Consider the following 11936-nt stretch of genomic DNA (forward strand, 5'->3'; position numbering starts at 1 on the left):
TGAGGGATTGGTTTTGTCTGTAAACCTCAGACAAAAGAAATAAAAACCACCTGGTTGCCAGGTTTCTAGCTTAATGGCTCAACTGCAGACATGAACTCCAAGAAGCTTTCAACATTCACTACACTACGCAAACATCACGCTTAAAAAGACCACCGTACGCTCTGGAGTTACAGAACGAAACAGGAAACAAAAACAAAAAAAGGTATTAAATCCAGCAGGGAAAACTGAGCAGGAGGAACTGGAGATCCAAAAGTCCAACTGATTCAGACTCAACCAGCACATCTCATCACGTAAGTCCATTTTCCACTGTTTAAAAAAAAAAATGGACATGTAAACCATCTCCTGTTCACCTGCAGGCTCACACCATGAGCAGCTCGTCCAGAGGCAGCATGTCCAGGTCGCAGGAGTCAAACAGGTCGCTGATGCCCTGCTCCTCGTCCATGCCCAGCGGGTACTCGTCTCCCAGCAGCGCGGGCGAGAGCGTCACGAACGGGCCCAGGATGGAAGACAGAGACGAGCTGAAGGGAGACAGGGGTGCTGTCCCGCTCTGCGTCATGCTGCTGTTGGACTGCTGAGAATCGCCCATTTCTGTATCTTTGGTGTCTTCTGTTAAAGAGAAAAAGCAAGCTCAGCATCTCTTAAGTACATTTTCTCCTGTGTTCTCGTGTCCATGTTCAGTATCGAATGTCTGTGCCATGTCTCACTCCACAGTTGTGTTAATATGAAGCTCATAATAAAAGTGAACACTCAGGACTTCAGATTCTCAGAAGTAAACAGTGATAACAAACCCGCTCTGAGACTTGTTCTTAAACTACTAAAATTTAAAAGGCCACAGAATTTCTGTGTAAGGTTATCAACAGAAAAATTCTCACACTAAAGTCCTGACTTCAGACCAGAATACTGATCGAAAAATGTCCCGTAAGTCACTTTCCACTGAATGCCGGTGTACTGGTTAGTTAACATCTTACTACAATTATTCTGTGTCACAACTTTAACAACATATTTAACAGCACGGTGGCTTAGTGGTTAGCACATTCGCCTCACACCACCAGGGTCGGGGTTCGATTCCCGCCTCCGCCTTGTGTGTGTGGAGTTTGCATGTGGTTTCCTCCCCTGGTCCAAAAACATGCATGGTAGGTTGATTGGCATCTCTGGAAAATTGTCCGTAGTGTGTGATTGTGTGAGTGAATGAGAGTGTGTGTGTGTGCCCCGCGATGGGTTGGCACTCCGTCCAGGGTGTATCCTGCCTTGATGCCCAGATATGCACAGGCTCGAGGCACGTGACCGGAGGATAAGCGGTAGAAAATGAATGAATGAATGAATATTTAACAGCTGATGGCCAGATGTTTCTCACCTCTGGACATTCGGAGGAAAGCAGTGTCGTTTCCGTTCACGTCCACGCCGTTACGCAGGGGAGTGCTGGACTCGCTGGTATCCGTGCAGAGGAAAACGTCGATAGGGCCTTTAGAGCTGCTCAGATGAACCTGTAAACTCTACACAAGAAAGTGTAATTATTATTATGTATTATACATGTAATAATTAAGCTACGTTCACACATACAGCGAATCGCGGCCACAAATCTTCTAGAGATCGTTCATTTACGATGAAAGCTGGTGACTTTCAGCAACAGGATGAACGTCGATGACTAGATGTGTTTGTATCCATAGAAGCAGTGAATTTAAGAAGATTTAAACCTCTGCAAATACAGAGCACGCCACCCAGTGATCAACGTTGGGGAAGTCGTGGCCTAATGGTTAGAGAGTTTGACTCCTAACCTTAAGGTTGTGGGTTCGAGTCTCGGGCCGTCAAGGTACCCTTGAGCAAGGCACCGAACCCCCCAACTGCTCCCTGGGCGCCACAGCATAAATGGCTCCGTGTCTGTTCACGGTGTGTGTGTTCACAGTGTGTGTGTGTTTACTGCTGTGTGTGTGTTCACTGCTGTGTGTGTGTTCACTGCTGTGTGTGTGCACTTTGGATGGGTTAAACACAGAGAACAAATTCTGAGTGTGGGTCACCATACTTAGCTGTATGTCACGTCACGTCACTATGGAATCCAGAAGGAGACACGCCTACTAATGACTTCATAGTACAGCTGTTAGGACTCTGCCCAGACTCTGGCCACGTGCATTTGTTTATGTTCTTCGTCACGTGTCTGCCCCACCCCTTGTCTCTTCCTGCCCGCTTCCACACACCCGTTTCCCATTGTAATTACCTTGTCTATTTAACTGTGCTGCGTTGCCTTGTGCAGCACGGAATCTACTGTTGTCTTGTCCTGTCTCTAGTCCGTGTTATGTTTCGTGTTCTTTGGTTATTAAACCCCGTTTATTTTGCTATCCTGCGTCTGGGTCCGCTTTTATCCTGCGTCCGTGACAACAGCGACTGGATAAACTGCTGTATGTGTGACAGTAAAGAGAGCAGCGTTTATTTTTTTACCTCCTTTGGGTCAGGAACCTCCAGTTTAGTTTCTGTTGGTGCTTTAACAGCGATTACAGTTTGGTCCTGCAAGCTTTTGATTCTCCGAATGTCCTGGTATGTGACATAGGCATACGTGGGAGTAGATAAGGAAAACATCCTGATGCATTTTTAAAGTTAGACAGGCAACAAATGTGTTATTTTATCACCAATAAAAAAAATTTAAAAAAAACAGTGGCTTTTATCATTTTTACAGAACCTCTGCTCTGGCTCAAGACTGATCAGTGATTGGTCAGTGTGTATAAATGCTGATATGGTGAACTATCATCATATTTTATTTTATTTTCCTGTACAGGTGTAAACACGGGGGGGTCACGGTGGCTTAGTGGTTAGCACGTTCGCCTCACACCTCCAGGGTTGGGGGTTCGATTCCCGCCTCCGCCTTGTGTGTGTGGAGTTTGCATGTTCTCCCCGTGCCTCGGGGGTTTCCTCCGGGTACTCCGGTTTCCTCCCCCGGTCCAAAGACATGCATGGTAGGTTGATTGGCATCTCTGGAAAATTGTCCGTAGTGTGTGATTGCGTGAGTGAATGAGAGTGTGTGTGTGTGCCCTGCGATGGGTTGGCACTCCGTCCAGGGTGTATCCTGCCTTGATGCCCGATGACGCCTGAGATAGGCACAGGCTCCCCGTGACCCGAGGTAGTTCGGATAAGCGGTAGAAAATGAATGAGTGAGTGAGTGAGAGTGAGTGAGGTGTAAACACGAATGATCTGCAGTATGATCGGTGTACGCAGTGTTGCGTTCGGGGCAGTAAAGGATATTTCTGGTTGTGCATCTCCTCAGTCATCTGCTGCACATTGAAAGTGCAGGCCTGAATGAGCTCGTCCAGTCGTCTCTCCTCGTCTCTCAGGGCCAGCATCTCTCTGCTCAGAGTCTGCAGCTGGCCCAGGGGACACACCGGACCCGATTCCGAGGGTAGAGTCGAGCCCCTGAAGCGCACAGCAAACAATCATCTAAATATCATCTTCTTTTATTTGTAAATATCATAAACTACTATTAACATTTTCAGTGACATCGATGACATTATACTGTAAAGTCAGTTGGCAATCTTATACTGATCACACACACACACACACACACACTTACACACACACTTACAGCCACTGGATGTTATTCTTTGATTTCTTCTTAATGAGCCGCACACCCTCCAGCACGTTGGTGATATCGTACAAGCGTCTCTTCTGGACGTTGAGCGTGTCGGCAGCCTGGTTCAGATCCAGCACGCCATCTGAGGACTGAGCCAGCAGCTGGCAGAACTTCTTGGTCAGGAGGCCGAGGGACGTGTCGTAGCGTGACTTCTCTGGTGGGGTTTTAGGAGCTGATGCATAGAAACAAACGGGAACTTTTAAACAGATGATAACTGAATGTGTAGAAATCCATCATGCTCACAGATATTGCCACAACCAAGCTTGGGAAGAAACTGTAGTAGCTTTAGGCAAGCCTACAAAGGTGATGTTTACTGAACTTTTTTACGGATCTGTGAGAGTAAGAACAAGGGAATGAAAGAACTTGTCACCGAAAGTGGTGGAAAAAAACACTACAGAGCCATTTATTCATCTTGGTCTTTTGACAGTACAATTTATTAGGTGAATTAATACAAATTAATAAATAAAGTCTTCCTGGTTGCCGCAGTTGTCAGGCGTCCGTGGTCAGGTTTGATCGTGAAATCATTAAATATTAATATGTTCCTTTCTAGGATGAAACATGCCCTTGCTATCTACTCTCACACAGCCAGACCTTCAGACTGATGGCAGAAGGTCTGCAGCTTTCATTGACTAAGGACCTCCCAAGAGGGCATCTGAGTGACATCTGAAGCAACCAATCTCAGTTTGTTTTGTTCAGCGTCATGTTGAAAATATAAAGTTGATCGGTGTGTAACCTTAGATTATAGATGTACAGGCAAAATCCAGCGTTTAGCTGATCCTCATAAGCGCTCACTGTCGCAGTTGTAAACACGACGACTTCCTTCTTTTCCACGAGCGAATTAGAACGTCTCGATGCCTTTGTTTCCAGACAGACCATTAAAAAAAACGCGACACACATTTCCCAGAAATCCTGTTAGTATAGAATCAGATGACGACTTTGAAACTCCTGAAGTCTATAATTTTGTTTGCCATATGCATCAGACGTTCAGCTAAACGTTCATGGGCTGAGATTACATGCTACCAGACATTTGCACTTATTTTTCATGTCTAACTGTAATGCACCACATCACTGCATGACGATACGATACATAACCGTAGCATATGGAATACTTACTAGAACAAAAGTTAAAAGATGACATTACTCCCGTTTTGGAGTCCTTGCACTGGCTCCCCGTTAGGTTTAGGGTAGATTTTAAGATTCTGATGCTTACCTACAAAGCCTTACACGGGTTAGCTCCTCAATATTTGACTGATCTTTTAATTCCTTATATTCCATCTCGCAATCTTCGTTCTTCTGAAACTGGTCTTTTAACTGTTCCTTTAACTCGTTTAAAATCAATGGGAGATACAGTAGGGCCTTCTCTTCACTAGCTCCAAAACTGTGGAATTCATTACCAACTGAAACAAGGCAAGCAACATCTCTTGGCACTTTTAAATCTCTGCTTAAAACTTATTTTTTTTAGGGTAGATTTTAATTTGACTAATTGTAATCTTACATAGTGCCTATTTTATTGTCTATGTTTGTTGCTTTAATTTTAAACTTTATATTATGTGTGTAATTTTGTTGATTTTATTTTGCTTTTGTAAAGCGCTTTGAGATGTTCTTTTAAAGGCGCTATAGAAAATAAAGGTTATTATTATTATTATTATTATTATTATTATTATTATTATATGACGCTCATTCCAAATCCAGATCCGAGGTGTGATGTGATTGACAGTCAAAGTGGATTAATTAACACTTTTCTCACTGGGTATGCAGTTTACTCATGAATGAAGCTGAATTTTGAGACTTTGAAGGCAGGATTGAAAAACACTCGCAACCAGTCGTCGTTCTGATGTGTCACAGTACTCAGTCCTCGCTCATGGAAGCTGCTCACCGGAGGCAAAGCTATAATACTACATCAGAACCTTTGATAGAAAAGAAAAACGATCATATACTAAATTGTTTGTCTTAATCGAAATTGACGAAATGTCAATAAGGCTAACTCAGGCCTGATTTTTTTAATTATTGTCCCCTGCATTTGTTTTATTTATTGTTCTTTTAGTGTCACGTCGGCATCAGTGGTTATTATTGCGGCAATATGAAGGAAAAACAGGACGTTCTGTAGATTCTTGAAATATTATTAGAATATAACTGTAAAACTTTTCATTAGTGTCAACAGCTCTATACTTTAATATTCCTATACTTTAGAACTCTATAATTCTCTATCGTTTTTCCTTGTGAGACATTTTGGAAGACATCTAAACATGTATTTTATTAGTAAAAGCATAGTCTAGTGTTGTTATGTACAGGACAGTCCATTAGTATATGATTAAGAGTCGTGATAGTTAGTCGTGATAGTAATCAGGTGTCGGAGGTTTTTCACCGTTCGGCAAAGCAGTCTTGCTCTAAACGCAGTACGACTGAATTGCACCAGGCTCAACATCTAATTTACATTAACATTAAACACACCAGAATCAAATACCTTTAGGACTCTTCATTCTGAGAGCTGCTCTGCGACCCCTCGGCGTTCGGGCCGGTTCGCTGTACTGGTGATCAGCGAGGTCTAAGTCCAAGCGCCGTTTGGCCTGAACAGACAAAATGTTAAGACAAATGAGAAAATGCAGCAAAGCATCAAACCTTCTCCATTTGTTCAGCAAACAAAGCAGAGGCGAGTTATATTCGTCCTAGCGCTCGTGCTAAACCCGCTATCACACACGGTTACACTTCAGTGACGACGTTAGGAGTGAAAAATCAATAGACTGTTAAACAAAGCCAAGACAACACTGAGTAGATTAAAGCAGAATACAGTGCATCAGTTTTAGTTAATCCAAATAAAACCCTGGAGGATTTCTTTAACACACTGTATGATAACGTACAGCAGTAAACCTGCATTTAAGGAAAATGAAAACGTTCTTTAAATTTACGTCAACAGGATCTGGGCTTTGAGCATTTTTTTGAACGTTCTTCAATTCAATTCAATTCAAGATTATTTGTATGGCGCCTTTTACAATGGACATTGTCTCAAAGCAGCTTTACAGAACATAAACATAGAGCAGAAGGTAAACATAAGGAGAAGTATAAAGAATTAATATAATAAAAATTCAAGATATATATAGTTCACGGTGTGTATGTATGTATGTATGTATGTATGTATATGTATTTATCCCCCAATGAGCAAGTCTGATGTGACTCAGGCAGCAGTGGCGAGGAAAAACTCCCTTAGATTGGTAAAGGAAGAAACCTTGAGAGGAACCAGACTCAAAGGGGAACCTCATCCTCATATGGGTGACACTAGAGGGTGTGATTACAAATATACAGTCAAACAAATGCTGTATTGGTGTAAGGATCACATGGAGTTCAGATCAACATGAGCTTGTGTAATGGATTTTGAGGTCATTTATTTTGCTCTCAGATGAGGATTTGGCAATTGTTCTTTTGTTGAAGGAGAAATCTCAAGCAGCCTCCAATCACACCTCCGGAGGTATTGATGGTTACATCAGCGTGCCATTTGATAGCAGGTGTGCAGATGAATGATAATCAAATTGAACGATCCGATGGAGTGGATATCCAGCACGTGCCGTGCCGAGTCGCCCTGGTGTTGCGTCAAATGGACTCGTATGATACATTTACGCCTAAAGGCAAATACATGAGCCATAAAACATTAGGGATTCGATCGCTGTACCGAGAGCACTGCAGTTTACAGATATTACACTGCAGATGGTTCTATCGATAAACCACTGCCTGAGATTTCTCTGTGGTTCTTTCTGATAAAAAAAAAAACATCCATGCACAGTAATTTCATTACGCTACTACTACTAATAATAATAATAACTAAAAAATAAATCAAATGTAGTACTGATGTGTCACAAGATATACATACTGTATCTGTAAAGTAATGCACTTCTTTTTTCTCGTCGTTTTATTACGACTTTATTCTTGATATATCGAGACTTGGTAAAGCTTCAAAAAAAATGACGACATGATTCTTAACTTCGTTTTGAACCCTAAACGCTGTGATACTTACGACGGTCGAAATTACAAATGTAAAAACTGTAAAGTAGAAAATCAAATTTTAAAAAATATTTCTTCAAACTAGACAGCAACAAGCCCCCATCCCCCATCTACACAAACCAAGGCCTAGGCTGAATCCCCAAATGGCTTCCCTTTTGAGACAATATATAGAGCAGGAGACCTAAAGTTTATATAAAAACCTGAAAGAGAATCGTCTCTAAAATTTGTCCGTCTTTAATATTAACGTGGGTTAATATTACCAGCAATTATGTCTATTTGATCCCTCTTGTCTGAACACAGATGCAAAGCTCAGGGCTGTTTCACATTTCTCTTCACACACACACACACACACACACACACACACACACACACATATACACAGCTCTATACAGGCCAGGAAATACATAGTTCACTTGTATGTGTAGTAGAGATGAATTTGTTATTAATCCCAAGTCTGTACAGATAAAACTCCGACCTTGTGTGTGTATGTGTGTGTGTGTGTGTGTGTGTGTGTGGTAGCTACATGCAGTAGCAGCATAACTTAGCTTTACAGAGACATGTCTCAAAACATTTAACTAGCTACAAAGCTATCTATCCAGCCAAAAGTTTCATCTTAACCCCCCAAAAAAACACTCTTAAGAACTCGTCCAGACGCTTTATTTGTTATTTGTTATGTCCGAGCTGTGTTTATTTACACACCATTAGCATTGAAGCTAGCGACACTTTGCTAACTTTTCTTTCGTTTTAGAAGCTAAGCAGCGTTCACTTTGTTGCTTTTAAACCCAATAACAAGTTCTCCAAGTCTGTTTATCCATCTCTAAGACAAGATTTGACACTTTTAGACTTTTAAACGCCATGTAACTTAGGAATACGAGTCCAAAAAAAGTTGAATAGCTTCATGTATATAATAATAATAACAATAATAATAATAATATCAATAACACTAATAACAACAAGTTCATAAACAGGACATGATAAGAAGAGACCTAGTCGGGAAGTAATGTAGTGTAATAGCTTTGTTATAACAGTTCTCTGTCTTTCTGGAAATGACCAGATTATATAAAAAGAAACTAAGAAAAACAACTAGGATAATATCAGGGTTAAGGAACCAGGCCCATGGTTGTGAAGGTGGGACACCATTTTAAGGCCAAAGCCAAAAAAAACTGGTGTATGATTCAGAATAAACATCATGTACTTTATAAGCTAAGATTTATATCAGCATGAGATTTAGATTCAGCTCACATGCATCTCGTCCAATTGATCAACGTCCAAAGTAACTATATATGTATGTATGTATATATATAAGAAGTGCACATGTAAGCTGCTAATGCATGAAGCTATGGAATATGTGAGATCATCATGAGGATTGTTTGTTATCTTAAACGCTGCCCCTGAAAGATAGAGTTGAGTTACCGGAGGTCGTCCTAAAGCAGGTCGCAAGCCGGTGCTGTTTGTAGATCCTTGGAGAGGAGTTGTATACAGGCTGCTAGATGAAGACACCCGGACATGATTAGGCTGTGAAGGCGGTGTGATCATTTGGATGTGTGTGGAATAAACTGCAGAACGGCGATCGGAGCCCGAAATCAAGCCCATATTCGGCTCAATAAGAGAGGCTGATATAATCGTTGTGTCTGAAACCGAGGACCCCTTCCTCATCTTCAGAGATCTCGCTTTGTACCTCCCTGACTTCGATGATCTTTTTCTAATAATCGCACCAACACACGCTTGAAATAATCACAGATATCAAGAAAGGAGAGTCTTATGTGTTCGTTTCGATCAAGATGTGAAAAGAAGGGAGGCGAAAAAGCAGCAGATGGAAGCGAGAAACGAGAGCGAACGAACTTCCCTCTGAGCCGCTTAGGGAAAAATGGCTCCAGGAAGCGGACAATGAATGAAGGGGGATGCGGTTTACGCGCGAAAAGGCGGTCGCGCGAAACTCAGATTTCCCGGGAAATTTTTGAAATAAATTTGCATGTCGAACCCCATTGGTCGTTTCTGATACGGCGTCCGTCGTGACTAACCGAATGTTGCTACAGCTGAGCCAATAGAATCGAAGAAGGCGGGGACTTTGGTATAAGTCCCCGCCTATTTTATGAAACTATTCGTGAATTTAAATAGTGAATAAATTCTACACAGGAATAAAGCTAATAATACATTATAAATAGCACTGATATCTCATTTTAAGGAAAAGTCGCTAAGGTATAATCAAATAGTAGCTAGAATTAGCCGGAATACGTCACAGACAAATTTGCATATTCAATGAACCTCGTGATTGGCTGCATGTTTAAATGTGTTTACATAAAGAAGAGGGATTTCTGAAGACACACATTTTTACATGAACGTAATATATCGTTTTTAAATGTCAAATGAATCAGTTTTTCTCAGTGAGTAGTCAGGAAATAGAAATAAATTGCGGAAAAGTCCATTTAAAACAAAAGAACTGCAAAGTGTTCAGTGATTGGGTGTTGGGAAAAAACGCTGATCAGTGATTGGTTGTTTTGGGACACTGCTGTTCAATGATTAGTCCATATCAAACACAGGGTGATCACTTTTCTCAAAAGTCAATACATTTGTCACTTGTCTCTTATTTTTTTAATAAATAAAGTCACTATAAAGGGGTTTAAAATCCACTAATTCATTTATAATATTTACTTTGTCATTAGATATTTTTATACTTTGTCACAGTCAGCTATTATGGTCTCTGATATGTTCCTTTGCACATGTGCTATTGTTTGGACAGCATTCTGTTGCAATGTACCTGTACTAATGACAACAAAGTTCTATCTATCTATCTGTCTGTCTGTCTGTCTGTCTGTCTGTCTGTCCGTCCATCCATCTTCTATCTATCTATCTATCTATCTATCTATCTATCTATCTATCTATCTATCTATCTATCTGTCTGTCTGTCTGTCTGTCTCTGTCTGTCCGTCCGTCCATCTATCTATCTATCTATCTATCTATCTATCTGTCTGTCTGTCTGTCTGTCTGTCTGTCTGTCTGTCCGTCCGTCCGTCCGTCCGTCCGTCCGTCCGTCCGTCTGTCCGTCCATCCATCTTCTATCTATCTATCTATCTATCTATCTATCTATCTATCTGTCTGTCTGTCTGTCTGTCTCTGTCTGTCCGTCCGTCCATCTATCTATCTATCTATCTATCTATCTATCTATCTGTCTGTCTGTCTGTCTGTCTGTCCGTCCGTCCGTCCGTCCGTCCGTCCGTCTGTCCGTCCATCCATCTTCTATCTATCTATCTATCTATCTATCTATCTATCTATCTATCTATCTATCTGTCTGTCTGTCTGTCTCTGTCTGTCCGTCCGTCCATCTATCTATCTATCTATCTATCTCTGTCTGTCTGTCTGTCTGTCTGTCTGTCTGTCTGTCTGTCCGTCCGTCCGTCCGTCCGTCCGTCCGTCCGTCCGTCCGTCTATCTATCTATCTATCTATCTGTCTATCTATCTGTCCATCTATCTATCTATCTATCTAAACTCACCAGCATGCTCTAGGTTTCGTAACGATATCCTGAATTAGTTTTGTTTTTGACTGTTTTAGAGTTTAGTGTTTTTATTTCCTCATCTCCGTGTTGTGAGACAAGAGCATCAAGCAAAAAATAATATATAAATCAACATCTAGACATCAATCCACATCAGCTATAGACCTTTGGCTCAAGCTCTCAACAGACTAGCTTTCCGACGTCACACGGAACATCTGAACGGCAGCTTATTCTGTTCTGTTGCTCACCTGTTGGTCAGCCAATTTGCATATACACTCAGTAGCCAATTTTTTGGCAAACCTTTCCCATCAGCGTAGGTATAGAATAATACCATCCAGCACTGAGTAAATATTATTTGGATAGATGTTTCACAATGGACAGTCCATAGTGTGTTGTAGTGTACTGAGTGTAGGACACAGATGTAATGGTGTGGTTTCTAAACTCAGTGTACACTTAAAAACCACACGTTTTCAACATGGCAGCACATCACATGATATCACGTCCACGTGGCTGCTGTGTAAAGAACAATCCACCATAGTGTAATATAGCACAGAAAATAATTCTCTTACATTATTACCTAAAATGATTCTGTTTATGTCTCAAATCTGATTGGTTAAGTGTTGATTAATTTCCTATAAGGGCAACTCTGATGGTTCTGGATGTAATTGAAAAAACAAGTTAAATGTTTCTATAGTGTTAATCTACCTTCTGCCTTCTGGAGATTTAGAGTTTATTTAATATTAAAAAAAGGAGTCTCCAGTGTCAGCCTGTTTTTTCCACTATTTTCAGGACAAAGGACTTCATGACCACTCTTAAAGAAAAGAGACATAAAAAAA

At 41.1% G+C, this 11936-nt stretch overlaps 1 protein-coding gene across 1 annotated transcript; it reads right to left on the reverse strand.

Moving 5' to 3' along the window:
• Positions 1–315: 315 nt before the first annotated feature.
• e2f3 (E2F transcription factor 3) lies at positions 316–9471 on the reverse strand. The gene is made up of 7 exons (XM_060865633.1): positions 9023–9471; positions 6081–6183; positions 3569–3788; positions 3232–3399; positions 2434–2548; positions 1355–1493; positions 316–606 (listed from the first exon to the last, which is right to left on the reverse strand). The coding sequence occupies exons 1-7, from the start codon at positions 9263–9265 to the stop codon at positions 359–361; spliced, it is 1236 nt and encodes a 411-aa protein (XP_060721616.1). The 5' UTR covers positions 9266–9471; the 3' UTR covers positions 316–358.
• Between the last annotated feature and the right edge of the window lie 2465 nt (positions 9472–11936).

The sequence above is a fragment of the Tachysurus vachellii genome, chromosome 3 (assembly GCF_030014155.1).
Source record: "Tachysurus vachellii isolate PV-2020 chromosome 3, HZAU_Pvac_v1, whole genome shotgun sequence".
In the NCBI taxonomy this organism is placed as follows: Eukaryota; Metazoa; Chordata; class Actinopteri; order Siluriformes; family Bagridae; genus Tachysurus; species Tachysurus vachellii.

Bases quoted from the DNA above. Each gene is read 5' to 3' on its own strand.
- e2f3 (XM_060865633.1), bottom strand. From the start codon at position 9,265: ATGAGGAAGGGGTCCTCGGTTTCAGACACAACGATTATATCAGCCTCT. The intron at 3,789-6,080 runs GTATTTGATTCT...TCTATGCATCAG, and splicing joins CAGAATGAAGAGTCCTAAAG to CTCCTAAAACCCCACCAGAG. The intron at 1,494-2,433 runs GTAAAAAAATAA...TTTCTTGTGTAG, and splicing joins AGGTTCCTGACCCAAAGGAG to AGTTTACAGGTTCATCTGAG.